The sequence below is a fragment of the Zootoca vivipara genome, chromosome 13 (assembly GCF_963506605.1).
Source record: "Zootoca vivipara chromosome 13, rZooViv1.1, whole genome shotgun sequence".
Lineage (NCBI taxonomy): Eukaryota > Metazoa > Chordata > Lepidosauria > Squamata > Lacertidae > Zootoca > Zootoca vivipara.
The window spans coordinates 39,612,478-39,631,912 of NC_083288.1; the positions used below are offsets into that span (position 1 = coordinate 39,612,478).

Sequence of the window (19,435 nt, forward strand, 5' to 3'; positions counted from 1 at the left end):
AGATAAGAGAGCAAAAGAAAGAAGAAAAAGAAAATGAAGAAAAGTGAGAAGAAAAGAGAAAGATCCTGACTTCCACCGCTTCCTCATGCAGTAAGTAAAATAATATATTTTTATCTTAACTGTCTTCTTATCCTTTGCCAATAATAAAGTCAATTTTTATGCTTCCATTCTTTAAAGCTTTCGTTTCGTCGATGACAGGGTTAGTCCAGACATAGCCAGATTTTGGTTCCCAGACCTTGTTTACCTAGATAATCGTTTAAATATCCCCATTGTTTTCTTATTATGATTTTTGGTTTGTTGTTAATTACATCTGTCAATTTTGCTAGTTCCAGATATTCGCATATTTTATTAATCCATTCACCCTTTGTCGGGATATCTGTACTTTTCCATTTACTTGACACTAGCATTCTGGCAGCTGTTGAAGCGTACATAAAAATATTTTTCATCTCACCTGGAATCTCATTATATAGAATGCCTAATAGATACATTTCCGCCTTTTTAGAAAGACATTTTTATCAATTTTTTGATCTCTTCATGAATTAATTCCCAGAATTTTTTACTTATGGGACATGCCCACCATTGCATCTCCAGCATTTATTGCTGCATGAATTATTCATTTTTGCCAGTTTACTCGGCACCAGAATACACTAACCACTGCTGTTTCCTAACTCCCCTGCTGGAGCTGGGGTGGTGAGAAAGTCCCCCCCCCCCCAATTCATCTGCCTTTGGGACATGTAGTTAAAACAAAAATGTAAAATGAAGATATTACTGATTACTAATATCCATGGGATTCCACTTGCCAAATGATCTCTCTTGTCTAATAGCAAACTCAACTAGTGAATGCAAAGGCTAGGTAGCCCAAACAGGGTTACAAGAGAGAGAAATGAGAGAGAGAAACAAAATAGTTTTATTAAGAACTAAAGGGGTAATCCTGCTCCAAACAAAACACAGACCAATGAACATTGAGTATACAGAACATAACAGTTAAGCTGAGCAAATACTTTGTGCTTTGTTCACTGAACCACTGAAGAATTGCAAAAAGGAATTACTTAAGAGGTGCTGCTCCACCATTTCATAGATCGTATTTGGGAAAACACACAGCAAGGCATTGCTCTTCCCTGAGGATCTCAGCAAGGGCGTACGAAGTGGAGGGCGGAGTTCCCCGGGTTCCACTCGGGGGAGTGACAAGATGGCCCCTGCCTCCCCCAGCTGTAGAGTGGCCGAGGGCGCATGCAGTCAGTATGGGTGCCGCTTGCACGGCATCCATACAGGATGCCTCTCACATGGCGACCGTACAGGCTGCTGCGCGTGCACACTCCGTAGGGATGCCACACATGCGCAGTCCGTACAGACATCACGCATGCGTCACTGGGCAGTTCGCCCCGCCCCTCGGAGTCCCACCCCGGGTGCTGGAGAGGGTTCCTTCACCACTGGATCTCAGAAAAGGAAACTGATGAAAAATACTTTGTTCAAACTCACCATGTACTGAATTTTACTTCCTCCTGCAGGTGGAAGTAAAAACAGATCCTCCTGCAAAATCCCAGTCGAAACATTTGCATCATTAGCATCCAATACAAAATGTGATACGTGCATTTTCTCTTGTGAAGTAATCTTGAGCAAAAGCCTTAAGCTCTCATACTTCACATTTGGTGCAATAGTCTCAATGTTGTTTTCACCTTGAACCTGTGAAAACCCTGTTGTGACCAGTTTGGCTGTGTGCCTCGTTACCTTGCCATGTTGGTCAGTTTCGGCCTTAAAGACCCACCTGCTATCTACCAGCTTCATTCCTGGGACCATTTTAACCAGTTCCCAGGTCTGATTCCTATCTAAGGAATCAATCTCTGCTTTCATGGCAGCTAGCCATGGTTGAGCATCTTTTGAGGTCATTTCCTGAACCTCCTTGAAGCTTGCAGGTTCAAAAACCTTTTCTGAGCTTCTAAGAACAGCAACAGCAGTCTTAGCAAACTCATCAGCAAATCTCTCAGGCTGTTTGCCTGTTGTGGCCTCTTCAGATTTGCAAACACTCATGTCCTCTTTCTCTGGAGAAAAATGACCAATGGTGAGCAGTGATTCTACCAATTCAGTGTCAGAGTCAACTGCAGGTCTGAGTGAGGTTTCAACACCTTCGTAGCCTGCTGCATCACCAGCCACAGCAGTACCACTACCTCCCACTGAATTAGAACCATCCTGATCATCATCTGCAGCTTGTGCTGCACCATTCTCACCTTGATGAATTACACCACCACTTGGGTGAATCACATCATTTGCATGAACCAGGAAAATTCCCCCACCTTCCTCCCACTTGGGATTGGTAGCACCACCTAGGTGAACCAGGGAAAATTCCTCCTTTACCACCCCCTTGGGATTGACATCACCATCTGGGTGAACCATGGAAATACCTCCCATTTGCACGTTCTCTGGATTGGCACTGTGCAACAAGGGTGTAAGTCCCTGCTGCATTAATTCTCCAGAATTCCCAGCTCCCTCACACAAACCACCCTCCCAAGAACTTTTGGGACGTGAGAGATCCTTTTGAATTCACTTCTCATCCAGGAAAGCATCTAGCTCCTGAGAAGTGAATTCACCTTCACTGGGACCGGAGCATTTCACTCCAATGGGATTGGCACCATCATCACTCCTGGTGTACCTTTCCTCACTCTCTGAGGGAGTCAGTTGACCATCTTGGTCATTTGCAACCTCATCCACTGAAAGTGTCATTTGATCAGCTAGATCAATATGAATCACTTCACAGGGTGTGGAAGTCTGTCTGCTAGACAGCTTCCCATCATCAGCAATTACATTATTGCATTCTGCAAAAGAATCACAGGGTTGAACCTTTAAACCCTCTCTATTCTCCTCCTTGGACACCTCCTGCAAACCCAGGTGACCATTGGTGTGATCAAAACCACCTGTAAGAAGAAGCTGATTAGTGTTAGCATCACAGGCAACTTCAGGCATATCAACCACATTTTAATCAACATAATCAAAAGTAAACACATATTGATTATCAACTCTTGGAGCATTCAGAAATTCCTCATCGCCTTTCTTGATGAGACAGCTTCCATTTTCAAAAGAAATTCCATACCCTTCTTCAGACATCTGTGAAATGGAAAGCAAATTATTTTGTGCATCTTGCACATACAAAACATCACATAGTGTCAAGTTCAGTCCTCCTAAGTAAACATGTCCAGTTCCTTGCACACTTAAAAGTCCTTCACTAGACTTCACGAAACCATCCTGTGAAGAAAAGCAAGCAAACAAACTTCTGTCACTGCAAATGTGCTTCTGAACTGTGGAACTGACAACAAACTTGCGTTGAACTTTTCGAGCCAGCAAAGTCCCGTTTTGCTGCTGTGTGGGCTTCTGCTCCTGGCCGCCCCCCTTCTCCTTGCCTTGTGACACTGTTGTGGGCTGCAATTCTCCCCCCTTCGGCTGGGCCTTGTCTACAAGCTTCACTTTTGTGGGCATCTCCTTGCCCCTCCTTCGCGACAAAGCTGCACCTGCAGGCTTGTGTTTACGTCTCGGCTTCTGGAAAGACTTTGAAGACTGACCTTGGTTCCCACGGGACTGCACGGCTGTGTGGGATGATGACGCCATCTCTCCCTGAGATTTGCAACTGGCGCCCTCAGCCATTTCCATTGAAGCACTCTGTGCAGCCACTTGTTCCAGGTCTGACATGACAGCCAGCTCCTGTTGCAATTCCCAAGTGGCGCCCTCAGCTCTTGCATTCACTGGAGACTGCACCCCCACCAGGTCTGACATCACAGCCAGCTCTTCCTGTGGTTTGCAACCGGGTGCCCCAGCACTCCAGCAATCATTTGGGGAATCGCCATCACAGCTTCCTCCCCCTCCAAGAGCTAGCTTCAACGATTCCCACATCTCGCAAGCCGAATTGCATGCACCGACGTAAATCAATGGTCCCGGACACAAACTTAGGATAATCATTCCTCTCGCAAAAGAATCATCTGACTTCCAGCTGGGGAATTGGTCTGGGGAATTATCCCTCCCCCTCTTGGCGGCAATTGTGTACCACACTCCTGCATCCTGCAGCCTCTTCTGTGTACACTTTGCCCATTTCTGATAATTTTCTCCTTGAAGGAAAATTATCTGTTCAGAGGCAGAGCTGTGCAAAAACTCCATTTTCCCTTCTCTCTTACTAACCGGGAAAATGCTGCAGCTCCTCACTGTCCACTGTCCTCACAGTCATTAATCACTGTGAAAGTTTTACTGCCCGCCATAAAACTTCAGGCTGCGCAGATCAAAGTCTCTTGCTTGCGTGCCTGCTGCGGCATGCTTGTAAAAGCTCCAGCTTTTACATACCTTCTCTCCTCTTTGTCCGACGTTACCAGCATCCTGTAGCTGCATTCGGAAAACGCTGCTGCCTTTCTACTGCCTGGGTCAGAACACCAGCCAGTTCTGCGACCTTCTAGGCGATTAGCCATTCCATTACTGGGCCCGGAACCCTTTGTTGGCATAACCGCAGAAGACCTGGGCCACCAAGCCCCCTGGTAAGCCTCTGCCGGGTGTCTTCTCTCCTGCGGTAGCCAGCTGTAACACGATCCAGGCTCCTTGGAGTCTGGACACGTTATCTGCAGAGCTCATCTCCAGCGTTAGCGTGGTTTGGCAGCATCAGCAGCATCAGAGAAAAGTCAGAGAAGTTCTTGCATATATACAAGCGTTTATTCTAAAGCATCTCGGAAGCAAGACCAAATGTGTCTGTCTCCATCAGCAAAGCGAAAGCAACTGACATTACAATAGTACAACAAACGGAAATATACATCATGTGACACAGTCAACATCCTCTTCCAAGCCTGTTCCTGTTTAAGGTGGAACAGAATCTACTATGAAATCCTAACATAATCCAGCTGTACACAGCTTCTCAGTATATAAGCCGGCAATCAGAAACACCCTTCAGCAGTCTTAGCAATAGCATTATAACATCACAACTAGGAGAGCTTTTACAGCCTTTTACCTAACCTTTTTTCAAATAGCTATGATATTCATTATTTGAACTGTCTCATAGGATTAGCTAACCTTTAGTTTAAACAAAACTTGAGTCTTATTTTGGGGGATTTTGCCCCAGACTGCGGTGTAGCTTTCAGTTCTTTTCAGAGTCTACAGTTCCTGTCTAGTTTTTGATAAGAAAACCTCAGCCCCTAAATATTTGGGAGATTTAAGCTAATTTTGTTTTTTTGAACAATTTTTAGTTTAGTTTTAATATCATTCACTTTATCAATATCTCGTTTCAGGGATTTATCACGATATAGTATTGTTTTTGCGCTGAGTACACAGCTTCCCAGCAGAAATAACCAAAACATCAGAAACCTTTCCCACGTAGAAAAAAACCTTCTAGAACACTCCTGAACTAATCAGAATAGGAAAGATCTCTACCCATCAGATCAATACTATATGTACTAAGAAATGAAAACTGACACATGGGAAGAAGGCACTAAGGCATTGCTTTCTTATGTTGGGTCCTCACTGCAGCGGGCAGCCATTTTCTCCCAACCTTAGCAGGAGTCAAAATGGTTTTTAACCCCCCACCCTCATCCCCAGTGAAGATCAAACCTATCCATCATGAAGGAAATCAGCCCTGACGGCTCACTGGAAGGACAGATCGTGAAGCTGAGGCTCCAATACTTTGGCCACCTCATGAGAAGAGAAGACTCCCTGGAAAAGACCCTGATGTTGGGGAAGATGGAGGGCACAAGGAGAAGGGGACGACAGAGGACGAGATGGTTGGACAGTGTTCTCGAAGCTACGAACATGATTCTGACCAAACTGCGGGAGGCAGTGGAAAACAGGAGTGCCTGGCGTGCTCTGGTCCATGGGGTCACGAAGAGTCGGACACGACTGAACGACTAAACAACAACAGCAACGAACCCATCAACCTAACCTACTTGACAGGGTTGTTGTGAGCCTAGCCCCCCCCCCCCGGATCCTGAATTCACTTTGGAATGAGTTGTTCCCTTCTGTCTCCCTCCCTGATACATTAACCAAGACATTCTTTTTTTGGCCCCAACCTTATATTCATGCACATACAAACTGTTAAGTGCCTAGATAACAAGAATCGGCACTATGTATACATATTTTCTGGGTTTTTTTTTAATGAACGCACAGAAATCAGGGACTTCCCGATCATCTGCACAAGGCTTATGAGCCAAAAATACGGTTTATCTATACCTGAGTAGTATCAAAGAAAAAAGAAAACTCATACCAGGTTTTCGCATTGAGCCAAGATTCTGCAGCCAGTAGACATGTAGCAGATTAAACATCCATGTATATATAATTATTCTGCTTCTAAGAAGTATATATTTGGCTAATAAGTATATATTTGTTACTCCCCAGATTTCTGTGCCCAAAACACCATGCAGTACTAAAGTGGTTTACAGCAAGGAAACGGAAGCTGCACACCAAATATATGCTGCACTGGAGTCAGATTTAGATACCCAGTTGTTTTTAAGTGACTTTCCTAAAAATTCACTTTTGCTATGTATGGTAAGTCGTCAATTTATTACAACTGGGGCTTTGGCCTACTGAGCAACAACTCATCCCATCCAGAGTTCCCTTTATTGTTGATACAAACCACCTTTTGAGTTCTCAAATCTTTCCCTTCTTGTGGGAAACCCGCTCGTCCTTTTTTTCTTGGAGGAATCCAGTTGTTGGGCTCCCTCTTCTTCTCCCTTTGATGCAGAGATGGCAGGAATTTGCACTCCACTTTCTATACCTTCAGATTTGCCACAGTTCCCATCGCTGGCTCCACTTCCTTTGCTAGAAGACAGAGGGGCACTTAGGCTCTCAGCCCCACTTCCTACCCGCGGAGATGCACAGCTCTCTAGATCCTCATCTCTACCTCCGTTCTCTGCGCCCATGGCAGCATCACTGGGGTTCTCCGCTACATCCAGGGAATCTGGAGTCTTGACTTCTCTTTCTTTGCTGGAGAGCAGGAGACTGGCATCATCTGGGTCCTCAGTGCTGCTTGCACCCCATGGAAGCATAATAGCATCATCTGGGCTCTGAGATCCACTTCCTGCCTCTGAGGATACAGGAGAACGTAGACCAGGGGTGTCAAACTCAAATTCATCGGGGGGCCGCATCAGCAGTTTGGTCACCCTCAAAGGGCCGGTTGTATCTGTAGGACAATGTGTCCACTCTTTATTATCATAAATTATTGTCACTGCATTCAATTATTACTGTTTTTTTTGTAATAATGTAAATAATAACTAGCTCTGAAAGCAGAAACATAGTCAGAATAATGGCAAGTAGATATTCAAATGTACAATTATTGTACAATTTATTGAAAAATGATTTTTGGTAACTGCACTGGGTGGTGGAGGCTCACTAGGGTTTCATGCAGGAGCTTTGCAGAGCTACTGGTACCTGGAGATGCTGGGGTCCTTCTGCATGCAGGACAGATGTTCTGCCAGTGAGCCACCACCCTTCACCAAAGGGACTGGCTGAGGTTGACTCGCTGGAGCTGCTCTCCTGGTTCCAGGGTTTAAGGGCCAGAAGTATAAAGCAGCATCCTATGTTTCTGAGGAGAGGGAGAGGGAGGGAAGGAAGGAAGGAAGGAAGGAAGGAAGGAAGGAAGGAAGAAAAGAGGGAGTGGGAGGGAGAGAGGAAGGAAGGAAAGAGGGGAGAGAAAGAAGAGTAGGAAAGAAGGAAGGGAATAAAGAAGGAAAGAAAAAGAAAGAGGGAGAGAAGACGGAAAGGGAGAAAGAAGGAAGGAAGTAGAGAGGGAAAGAAAGAATAAGAATGAGGGAGAGGAAGAAAGATGGGAAGGAAGGAAGGAAGGAAGGAAGGAAGGAAGGAAGGAAGGAAGGAGTGGGAGGGAGAGAGGGAGGAAGGAAAGAGGGGAGAGAAAGAAGAGTAGGAAAGAAGGAAGGGAATAAAGAAGGAAAGAAAAAGAAAGACGGAGAGAAGACAGAGATAAAGAAGGAAGGAAGGAGAGGGAAAGAAAGAATAAGAACGAGAGAGAGGAAGGAAGAAAGGGAGGGGGGGGTCGCCGCCTTGATTCAACGCCAGAAAAGAGCGCAAAGGGACCCAGGGGCAAAAAACATTTCCTGTGCAGCGTGAGGCAGTGGGTGTCCGTTTTAGCAGACGTGCGTAAAGCCTCAGAGTTGCACGTTCATGAGGCTGAGCCGCTGCTGAGCTCACGTTCATGAGGCTGAGCCGCGGCAGGAGGAGGAGGTGAGGCAAGAGGAGGAGGAGGAGGCTTGTCGGGTCGGTGCCCGGCAGCACCGTACGGAGAGTGCCGAGCCTCTGGGACGCAGCAGTGCTCTGTAGCACTTTGAATCCTCCTCCTCCTCCACGCGGCGCTGCTGGGTGCTTTGTCTGTGCTTCAGCAGCAGCCACTTCCAGGTGCCGAGCCGTGGCAGGAGGAGGAGGATTCAAAGTGCTACAGAGCACTGCTGCGTCGCAGAGGCTTGGGACTCTCCGTGCAGTGCTGCTGGGCGCTGACCCGGCAAGCTGCCTCTTCCTTCTCCTGCTGTGGCTCGGGGCGCTCCACGCAGCGCTGCTGCAGCCGCCTTTCTACCCCCCCCAGGCCCCAGCTGTTTGTCGGCGCTTTGTCGGCGCGGCACTTCAGCAGCAGGGTCCCGCTGCTGGGTCCCGCTGGCTGGGGCTCTCGGCGGGCCACATGACGAGGTCTGGCGGGCCGGATTTGGCCCCCGGGCCTTGAGTTTGACACCCGTGACGTAGACTCTCAACCTCTCCTACACCCTCTCGGGACCGGGGAGCATCCTGGTTTCCAGATCTAGCCAGATCCATGCTATTGGATCCACTTCTTTCCCCTGAAAATTCAACAGAGTCTGGGACATGAAGGTCTTTCCTGAGATTCAAGTGATCTGAAAGCATCAGATGAAAAGCAAACAATAACAAAACAAAAAGGTCAGATTGGGGGGGAAGCTAAAAACTTTGTCATTACAAATTCAATTTCCTTCTTTTTACAATTAACTGCAGGTGATGCCGAATGACTTCTGTTGAAGCAGGGTGGATAAAAATCAATGATTTTTTTAAAAATATTTTTTTATTTAAATTTGATTTTTAAAACAAAATGCTTTTGGAGGAAAAAAAATTCTAAAGATAGTTTCCTATTAAAGTTGCATTATAGTCCAAAGGCTATTCATCAGGAAATAAGGATTTGTTTTTAAGTTTTTCATGTGTGCTAAAACTCAGTCTAATATTTTTTTAAAAAAAATTGTTTAACCACATCAGTTAACAAACATGGATACATATGCTATACTGTAATGTTATATAAATTGTTTAAATTGTTATTAAGGAAATGATTATTTCTCTCCTTCCAATAAAGTACAGCAAAGTTAACAAAATATAAAGAGTTAACCTCAAAATAATTTCATAATTATCTGCCCATGTATTTGTAATAGTATACCCAAATCAGTAATTTTTGATATAACGGTAAAAACTCTGAAAATTTATTATTCGAAAAATGAAACCTTCATCTGGTTGTAAATATTAAGATTATACTAGCAAGAATGAGTCTTTTTTGTAAAAAAAATATTTAAATCAAAGTCTTACTGACTAGTGATTTAAATCAAATCCACCCTGTGTTGAAGCAAAATCAAAAGCATCTGAAAATCAAAAGCTAAACTGCACCCAGTGTGATTCAATGTTTCCACCAGGGGTGTTTGTTCTAACCCCCCCCCCCATCTTTTGCCAAGGTTGTTGGGGCAAGTGTTTATCTTTATTGTGACTTTATATTGACTGCTCAATTGCTCTCTTCCCCTCATTGCTCTCATTGCTCCTAGGCAGTGCCGGGATCAGCTGGCTTTGCTCTGTTCGTTCCTTTTTTAAGCCCTCTGTTTCCTCAAGTTCATTTGAGCAGCTTGCCCTCTTTTGCTGTGCGGAGGCACTGCACGTGGCGCTGGGGAGTTTATGCAGGCTCTTTCGAGCTTGCATATTTTCTCTCTATTTCCATTTTGCTTATTTGCGTTATTCAGTGTTTGTTTAATTTGATTTAGGCTTGCTCAGTACCAGAGAGCAATAGTACTGGTGGCTGGTTCTTCAGTCACAGCGAACACGGCTTCTCTGGGTCCTAGTGCCCCAATACTTTTACAAGGTTTCGCTTGTACCGTGAGTCTATTGCTGGCAGTGGCTTATGTTTATAAGTGACAGTTTTCCTGCTAAGTACTGGTACCTGCATGTCATAAGCATTTGAATTAAAATAACCATATTGAAATCAAATCTGATGTTTAATTTTAATTTGGTGTGCGGTGGGAGAGGGGTCATCTTATACGGTGAGTATATACCAAACTCTATATTTTAACTTGAAAATTAGGGGGTCATCTTATACCATAACAAACAAACAAATCCCCCTCCTGTTTAAAAGGCCATGGATTGTTTAATTAGCAAAAGGCCTGAGAGAAGGAAAATGCTTTTGCCCGGAGCCTAAAGATATGTAACAAAGGCACCAGGCAAGCCTTCCTAGGGAGAGCATTCCACAAGTGGGGAGCCATAGCAGAAAAGGCCCGTTCTCATTTTGCCTCCCTCCAGACCTCTCATGGAGGAGGCTCAAGAACAGGCATCCCCAAACTGCGGCCCTCCAGATGTTTTGGCCTACAACTCCCATGATCCCTAGCTAACAGCACCAGTGGTCAGGGATGGTGGGAACTGTAGTCCAAAACATCTGGAGGGCCGAAGTTTGGGGATGCCTGCTCAAGAAGATGGTGATTGCAGGAACTCGGTTGCTTTCTATGGGGAGAGGCTTTGTGGTCCTGAACTGTTTCAGGATGGTCCTACTCAGTGGTTTCATGTAGATGTTAAACAGCAAAGGAGATAAAAATTGAACCCTGAGGAATTCCACATTGATGCTTTCGTGGAGCTGAAGAGCACCCCCTAAGCATCACCGCAAAGCAGTGCCACCCACTCCTAGCTTGGACAGCCGCTCCGGAAAGATACTATGGTAGATGGTATTGAAAGTTTGAGAAGAAGTTACAAGAACACATTTCCCCTATCTCTTGACAGAGATCATCATACAGGACAGGCATCCCCAAACTAAGGCCCGCGGACCAGATGCGGCCTACCAGGGTCCTGGACCCGACCCTCCCAGGGCCAGGAGGTGATTGCAGAGGAGAGAGGTACCCCGTGTGCCCTGGACCCCGTGTGCCCTGTCTCCCGTTCCAGGCATAGCTGCCAAGTTATCCCTTTTTAAAAGGGATTTTCCCTTATGCTGAATAGGCTTCCTCGTGAGAAAAGGGAAAACTTGGCAGCTATGGCTCCAGGCCTCCTCGCCTGCCTGTGAGCATGCCGCCTGGGCAACCTGGGCCTCTCCCAACCTGCCTCCCTGCCCCGGAGGCTGGCGATGCATAGCCTCTGCCACCTCCGCCTCCCTGGGCGCCCGTCGGATGGCTAAGTGTATGTGATTTATTGTAGCCTATTTTTTGCGGGGGAATGTTTGTTTAAAGGTGGTTGACAGTAGAAGTAAATATAATGCAGTTTTAATTCTACTTAATTCTGCTATTAGAGTGTAAGAGCTCTCTTCCAAAACTCTCTCTCCAACACACCCTGCATTCCCTTTCCACTGTGATGATGATGAGGAGCTCTCTGCGGCCAAAGGCCAGGCTCTCCACTTCAAATGCCGCCTCTGCTGGCCAAACACTTGTGAGCAGGTTTGCTTTGCAGAATCGAGGTGAGCAGAACAGAGAGCCACTGCCAGTGTGCACACAGTGCTTTGCAATGATCCCCCAAGGGGGAAGAAGCAGCGCTGGTCCAAGATACTTTGCTGCCTGAGGAAAAGGGCAAGATAGTGCCACACACCCTGTATCCTGACTGGACTGACTGTTGAATCTGACATTCTCACTGGTGGCAGGACAGTGTCCTTTACGGTACATGGGGCCAACGTCACCTGGGTGGGTGTAGGGCAGGCTGGGGGGCCCAGACAGTTCTCTCCCTTCAGCCCCTTGTTGTCACTCTGCACCTCCAGCCCATGACACCTGAGGTACCTGCCTCACCCTGTCTCATAACAGGGCCAGCCTGGGGAAGGAGGGTTACACCTACTCACAGAAACTGCACTCCCTTCCAGGTACGAGGTGAACTATGAGCGCCAGCTGCTCACCGCTGCTCATGTCTGCTCTTGCGGCTTCCAGGACCTCACAACTACATTCCCCATGTCATTGGTGTCAACATGCACCCTGGCCACCAACTGCTCCCAACACTGTCTCCCAGGCTATCCACCAAATGGCTGAGCATGGCAGTCTTCACCAAGCTGCTACTGGCCTCAGTGTGTTCTGCCATTGGGGACATCAGGTGAATGGTAAGTGGGAGGTCATGCGCAGCACATTCTACAAGCTCCTCCCCTTTGGCAGTCTAGGAAGAACTTTCCTTTTCAGTCCTCTGAATGCCACATCCCTCGGAGGCCCCGCATGACATGAAGGTAATGTGTAGAAACTAGTCTTTGCACAAAAAATGCATTGGTTGCTCCACCCACGTTTGCCTTTGGCTCCACCCACTACCAGCAGGGAAGGTTGCCCAGAAAGAAATGCCGCCCTCAGGCAGAAAAGTAGACTGCCACCCTGGACACAGAATTAACCTGTGCCTCCATGGACAGCTGTGAGTCCAAAATGACTCCCAGGCTGCACACCTGGTCCTTCAGGGGCACAGTTACCCCATTCAGAACCAGGGAGTCCCCCACACCCTGTCCCCCAAAACAGTAGCTACTTCTGTCTTGTCAGGATTCAACCTCAATCTGTTAGCCACCATGCATCCTCCAACCGCCTCCAGGCATTCACATAGGACCTTCACTGCCTTAACTGGTTCTGATTTAAAAGAGAGGTAGAGCTGGGTGTCATCTGCATACTGATGAACACCCAGCCCAAACCCCTTGATGATATCTCCCAGTGGCTTCATATAGATATTAAAAAGCATGGGGGAGAGAACGGAACCCTGAGGCACCCCACAAGTGAGTGCCCAGGGGTCTGAACACTCATCCCCCAACACCACTTTCTGAACACGGCCCAGGAGGAAGGAGCGGAACCACTGTATGACGGTGCCCCCAGCTCCCAGCCCCTCTAGACGGTCCAGAAGGATGTTATGGTCAATGGTGTCAAAAGCCGCTGAGAGATCCAGCAGAACTAGGAAACTAGTCTTTTTTCTTTTCTTTTTTTAAAAAATGCATTTGTTGCTCCACCCACGTTTGCCTTTGGCCCCACCCACCACCAGCAGGGAAGGTTGCCCAGAAAGGAATGCAGCCCTCAGGCAGAAATAGGGTTGCCAGACTCAATAGAGGACATGACTTCTGTGCCTTTAATTGCCCTGCTCTCTTTTGAGTCTGGAAACCTTAAAGAGAAACCAGCAGACCCTTTGTTTAATTTCCAAGCAAAGGGTCTGCTGGTTTCTCTTTAAGGTTTCCAGACTCAAAAGAGAGCAGGGCAATTAAAGGCACATAAGTCCTGTCCTCTATATTGAGTCTGGCAAGCCTAGGCAGAAAAATATTTTCCTGGCCCTGCCTCAAAGAAATAGATTTTTAAAAGGCAAAAACAAACCAATAGCTCCAGCCTCTGCTGCCAATTTGCAAACTCACCTGGATGGGATTCTGACATCAGCACTGAGTGGCCAAAACTCTGGAGCGGATTTTGAGTCTCATCTGTAAAGTGATAAGTGGTTTCTTAACTCATATGGCTGTTGTGATGACAAGGAAGAAGGAAGATATATCTAAACGTTTTTAAGGTTTGGGAAGAATGGTGAGACTCACCGTGTTTTTGAACATGCAGGGCATGATTTGAACCAGGACATGCGACTTCTAAGCATTCCAGGAACTGGCAACAGGCGGCTTCTCCTTTTTCTTGTATCAGAATAAGCAATTCTCTACTTTTTTTCTTTGAGTCTTCATATTTCTCCAGGCCCTCATATTCTTCTTTTGTGATGACAGTCTCTAAGCGTAACTCATCTAAAACACAGTCTATGTTCTTCTGAAGTATATCAATTAATTGCTTTCTCCCTTTGCTTATAATTTCATAGTGGGACATCATCTCTGAAAGCAGCAGTCTGTGAAAGAAACATTTTATTTAGAGAATAAGAGGAGGGGGGGAAAAGAATTAGAACCTGTTGAGCTTTCAAACGTTGTCTTATACCAAATTGGATTTTTGTTTTTCTACTTCAGCTGCAAACTGTGGGTGGTTCCAGACGTGCTATTTTAGGGTGGGATTCAGTTGCTTACCAGCAAATTTAATTTGTACAATTTTATTTTTAGCACTTGCACCACAAACCCCCTCCCCTCCTCTGCCAGACATTTTTGAGCCCTTGGCAAGGGGCTGTATTGGCGCCTCCAAAGCTGGAATAGACCATGGACCAGAAATGTTCTCTTTTTGTTGCCTTTCACTCTCTGCCAGTGACTTCCTCCACGGCCACTGGGGTCAGGTGTGCTCTGTTCTGCCTGCCTCCCCTCCTCCATCTATCTTCCTGCGTGATGGCCTGGGATTCGGACTCAGATGCTGAACCTGAGGGATCCCAGCCTGCACAGGATTCCCCGCCTCCAGAACCAGCTGAGCCGGGACTAGGGCAGGAGCTTGAAGGGCCCTCACCTGTGCTGGATCCTCAGGTGCAGGGATCAGCTGAGTCTGCTCTGGTCCCAGATGTGCTGGAGGACCCATTGCCTGCAGTTGTCCCATTCTCAGCCCCATCAGAGGAAGCTGAGGCTACCCCTGGGTCCGGTAACCCACCCGCCTTTCCTGAGCTGCAGAGGCTCAGGGCAGAGAGGCGAAGGGAACTAAGTTCCTGCAGGAGGAGTGCTTGCCTCCAGGAGAGGCGAGTCACCGGAGGATCGGGGCCGCCCTATGCCTCGGGGCAGATAAAGGCCAGCCAGCCCAGCCCCAAGTTGCGTGAGCAGCGCAGTTGCTAACCTCTACCTGCCTGTGGCCACGTCCCTGCTCCTGACCTGGACCTTGCCCTGCTTCCTGCCTTGCTCCTTGCCACACTGAACCCATGTAGGACTCCTGGAACTTGGACTGGACTTTGACTGTGCCTCATGGATTCCCCCCCCCCCCTTGGCATGTTCCTGAGCTTTGGCTACCCGGCTAGATCCACAGACTGTTTACTGACCCTGCTGCCTCGCCACTGGACATTGTTCCCACTGGACCTGTCCCTGTAGTCCGGGACTGCCGACCGCGGCCCTGCTCGGTCCTGGATGAGTACCTGAACTGCCCACCCGCTGGCTTCTGTGCTGGGCACCCCAAGGGCCAGGCAGCACAGCCTGCCTGCCTTCCTGCTCCCATTCACTGCTTTCCCTTCTGCCTTCTACCCTCCTCCCTCCCTCCCTCCTTTTTCCCTCCTCCTGCAACTCATGCCCACCCTCTCTGCCTTTTTTCATTCTGAGCTGCTCACACTGGGTAGGGGCCACACAGGGCTGCTGCAACGGCCCATGCTGGTTTTCTCCACCAGGGTGCCTGCATGTCTCATCGCTGACCCCCCCCCCCACCAGCAGAGGAGCATCCCAGGTAGTGTACTGACAGCCAGCCAATCTGAGCCACTCTGGGAGTAGCCAGGATTTTTTTGGGGGGGGTCCCCAAAAGTTGTTGAGCTTGTTTGGGGAGATTGCCCCCCAAAAGTTGTTCAACTGGAGGCACATGCTTATGCTAGAGGGGCAGGATTGGGTGTTTTTAATGCTTTTCAATAATTTCTGAGGATCTGCAGCTAACAGGAAGTGGAGAAACAAAAAATTTAAAAAATCCTTCCAGTATCACCTTCGAGACCAACTAAGTTTGTCACAGGTATGATAAACCCATGACAAACTTAGTTGGTCTCTAAGGTTCTACTGGAAGGAATTTTATTTACTTGTTTATTTTTTATTTATTGTTTCGACTACGTCAGACCAACACGGCTACCTACCTGTAGGAAGTGGTGATTCACTCTGTGCTGTGAAATGCTTCTCTGCCTCTTCCTGCGCAGCAAAAACCTCAATAAAAGACACAGAACACAGCATTTTTTAAAGATCAGTTGGCAACCATACTTATTATGCCTACCAATTTTTCATTGCCCTGTATAGGTTTTCAAATAGTAAGAACACAATGCAAGCAATCTCATATACATATATATATATATATATAATCTCTTTTGTGTTGTTCCCCACAATATAGATAGATAGATAGATAGATAGATAGATAGATAGATAGATAGATAGATAGATAGATATGCTACTGAAGGGACCACCTATTTGGACACACAGTGGATACTAATATCACCCCAAATGTAGAGCGGGATCTATCACAATTGGAAATTCCGTTCAATAAGGATGAGTTTGTGAAATGTACACAAACTCTAAACATTCACATAAGATCTGTATGCTTTGCATCTCAGGTAGAAAGGAATAGAACCTACCTTCTTTTCTCTGTAGGAGCAGCAGAAAGACTTCTCACCTCCTAGTAAACAGCTGTGCTTCTCCTATATTTATAGGCAGAGAGCAGGGAAAGTGAAATGTGAAACTGAAAGCTTCACTCTCTCAGACGGGTTCTGAGTTAACATATGACTTCTAGTCATGTAGCATCCGCCTGCTGTTTCCAGACTGATAAGAGTACAGCGTTTGGGCTGGGTGGGTTAAGTTGCTCTCTCCTCCATTACAAATACCAATGAAGGGCCAATACCTTTATTTTAAGACACACATAATTGATATGAAAATAGTTGCATAGTATTTAGGGTTCAAATACACAGCACATTGTATAGAGGGGCTTGAAGTGTGACAAAAGCAAGGGGCCATAAGCACGTAGCTTGCAAACTGTTATCAAATGCCTACCCTATACCCTACACACCCAGTAAAGGAAGGAGGGGAGTACAAGCTGGGCTCGCAGGACCAGATAAGAAGGGAGAAGGGCGTATGGCAGTTTGGAATACATGTGCTTTTTGTAGTTAAGGAAATCAGCTGTTGCCTGTTTGTGACTGTATAAAAGAATTGTGCATCCACTAGTCGGTGTGCAGGTTGCGAGCTGATTGCACTGCACCTTTGCTTAGCATATGCTGAACAAATAAATCTTGTTGTATCCTGCCTGGCATGTTGCCTCTTTGTGTTGGTTCCATTGCTCCTATTACCCAGGTGGGACTTAGGTCCTACACCAACAGCAAAGAAATGGTGGAAAGGAATTGGCTCACAGCCCTTTGGAGTTGGGGGTTCAGTTTGTCCTTTGCAGAAGAAGGCAGGGTCTTTCTTCCTTTCATGCAGAGATTTTAAAACGGACCTGAAAGGTCAGAAAACTTGCAGGTCTTTTAAACCTCTCAGGTGTGCAGAAAGCTCCTTTCTACCAAGCTAGTTGCTGTCACTGAGTGACAGAGACTCCAGGATTTCAAGAAAGTCTTTTCCAGCCCTAGCTGGAAACTCCAGGGATTGAACCTGGGACCTTCTGCATACAAAGCAAATGTTCTAACCCCTGAATCAGAGTCTTCCAATGGCTTGCAATAGTATGCTGTGCTGCACGTCATCAAGAGAGCAATGAGGCTCTTGTGGGAAAGTTGTTGAGTAGCTTCTGAATTGTATGATAGGGATGCTATTTTAATTAATCAGAAAGACCCTAATATTTTCTGTAACAGTTTTACTTTATTTATTGCTTAAAACTGAAAATCTTCAAACCCATAACTTATTCAAGGGGGAGAAATTGTGTTGTTTACTCAGTCTGAAGGGGCCAACATTTGCTGCACAGATAAATTCTGCCTCCTTTGAACAACTTCCGGCCGTGCGGTTTAGATGCAGCATGCTTTGACAATACAGACATTATATGGACTCTGCATTCCACTCCACTCCCACTTGCCATAGACACTGGAAATATATTTATATATTTAGGGTGGGGGTGGGGAGTCAGTGTGATCCCCCCACCCCACCCAGGGCATTGGATGTAGATTAAGAACATAAATTGTTTAGCGCCAATATTTTTTTGGGGGGGGCAATTAAACAAATAAGACTTGGGGGGAGGGAATAAACAACTGGTATGGATCTTTCCCACCCGCAGATGACCTGGTCATGCCCTCTGATGTGGACAGAATGCAGAGAGAGGTGGGAAAAGAAAAAGTGTGGTAAGTTCTTTGCTATTTTGGCAAAGGGCCAGGACTCCGTTCTGGAAGCATTTCAGGTTAGTTGGCATGAGGCAACATTAGAAATTTGCTTGGGAGGGAGATGCAACTAGAAACAAGGATGGACAAATCTGTTACTTTTGGGGTGATAAGTAATAGTTTCCTTCTCAATGTGGGGAGACTCATCTTTGAAGAAATCTTGGGTGCGAGGCCAGAGCGGAACCTGTCAGCCAGTTCAAGCTTCTGTATGCTTGGCCATTGGTCATGCTTTGCAAGCAGAAAATGTCACTAAGGTCAAGCAGTGGGGTACAACTTGGAGACAGATGCAAAATGGACCACAAAGAGTAGATATATTCTGGACAGTTATTAAATTGGTGGCAAATCACATCATAGTTTCTTTTCATTATGGATTATTTAAGCATGTTTTCTGGGTGGCAGATGAGAGTCAGATTGCAGATGGCCGAGACGGTCGGTGAGGGCAGGAGACCAGGGGTGGGGGACCTCAGGCCCAGCTTGTATCCTAACCAGATTCTAAGGCTTTCTTCCCCTGATGCGTAAAACAAATTGGACATTTCTGCGACAGGCCACTGGAAGGAGTCGCAATCTCTGCTAAGAAGATAATCTGCAAGAGAAGAAAAGAATTAATTGAAATTCTTGGAAGAAACATTTTGCATGTGTTATACTCTCGCTATATTATCACATTGAAAGAATACTGGGTCTTGCTGGAAGCAGAGGAAGACTCCAAGGAGAAAAGTAAAAAATTGCTGCGTATGATCCAGGAAAGGGGGGAGCAAGCTTGTTGCCGGTTCCTTGAATGTGTAGAAATGGAACATCTGGGTTCCATCCAGAATGTGCTGCTTGCAATACATGGTGAGTTTGGCTTCCTAAACTTCAAGGACAATGCACCTTCCTCGTTGCAACAATCAATTCAGGTAAAGAATTGTATTTCTTTTACAGGCTCAGGGCAAGATCCAATCTGGACTTCTGGCCACTCGGGGCTACAGTTAAAATCCCCCCTGTTTGCAGAGGAAGGAAGGAGCAGGAAGATGGAAAACCCAGCAGGTTCTGGGGAAAGTGACCGGGGTAGCTGGTGCCCCAGTAAGGTAAGAGGATCCAGTTTTTTTAATCATTTGCATTACCTACCTATAGTAATGCACTGGTACTTCTAAAGCAAAGGTTCTGAATCTGAATTTCCACTTCACTGTGTACATTAATTAATGAACTTGCTGTTCAGTTTCAAAGGCTGGTAGTAGCAAGGCTGCCTCTAGACAGGTGGCTGCTGGTGCCAAGAAATCGTCACACTTCTGCAGAATTGCCAGCGGCATTGCAGTGGACTTTCCATGATGTGATTCCTGTTTAGCAGGGGTCCTCAAACTTTTTTAACGGGGCCATTTCGCTGTCCCTCAGACACTGTTGGGGGCCGGACTTT

At 46.5% G+C, this 19,435-nt stretch overlaps 1 protein-coding gene across 4 annotated transcripts in view; it reads right to left on the reverse strand.

Moving 5' to 3' along the window:
• The window catches only part of LOC132593050 (uncharacterized), a 194,476-nt gene that overhangs the window by 3,549 nt on the left and 171,492 nt on the right, over nt 1–19,435 (reverse strand). The window contains exons 1-3 of one of the 4 annotated variants that reach the window (XM_060281745.1): nt 16,330–16,414; nt 15,841–15,907; nt 13,709–14,001 (exon numbers count right to left, since the gene is read on the reverse strand). In XM_060281745.1, coding sequence (XP_060137728.1) covers nt 13,709–13,985 — 277 coding nt within the window. In that variant the 5' untranslated portion in view covers nt 13,986–14,001; nt 15,841–15,907; nt 16,330–16,414. Of the gene's footprint in view, nt 1–526; nt 7,133–7,380; nt 8,564–13,708; nt 14,002–15,840; nt 15,908–16,329; nt 16,415–19,435 lie in introns of those variants that run through there. The other 3 variants (XM_060281743.1, XM_060281742.1, XM_060281738.1) reach the window with 3 other exon arrangements.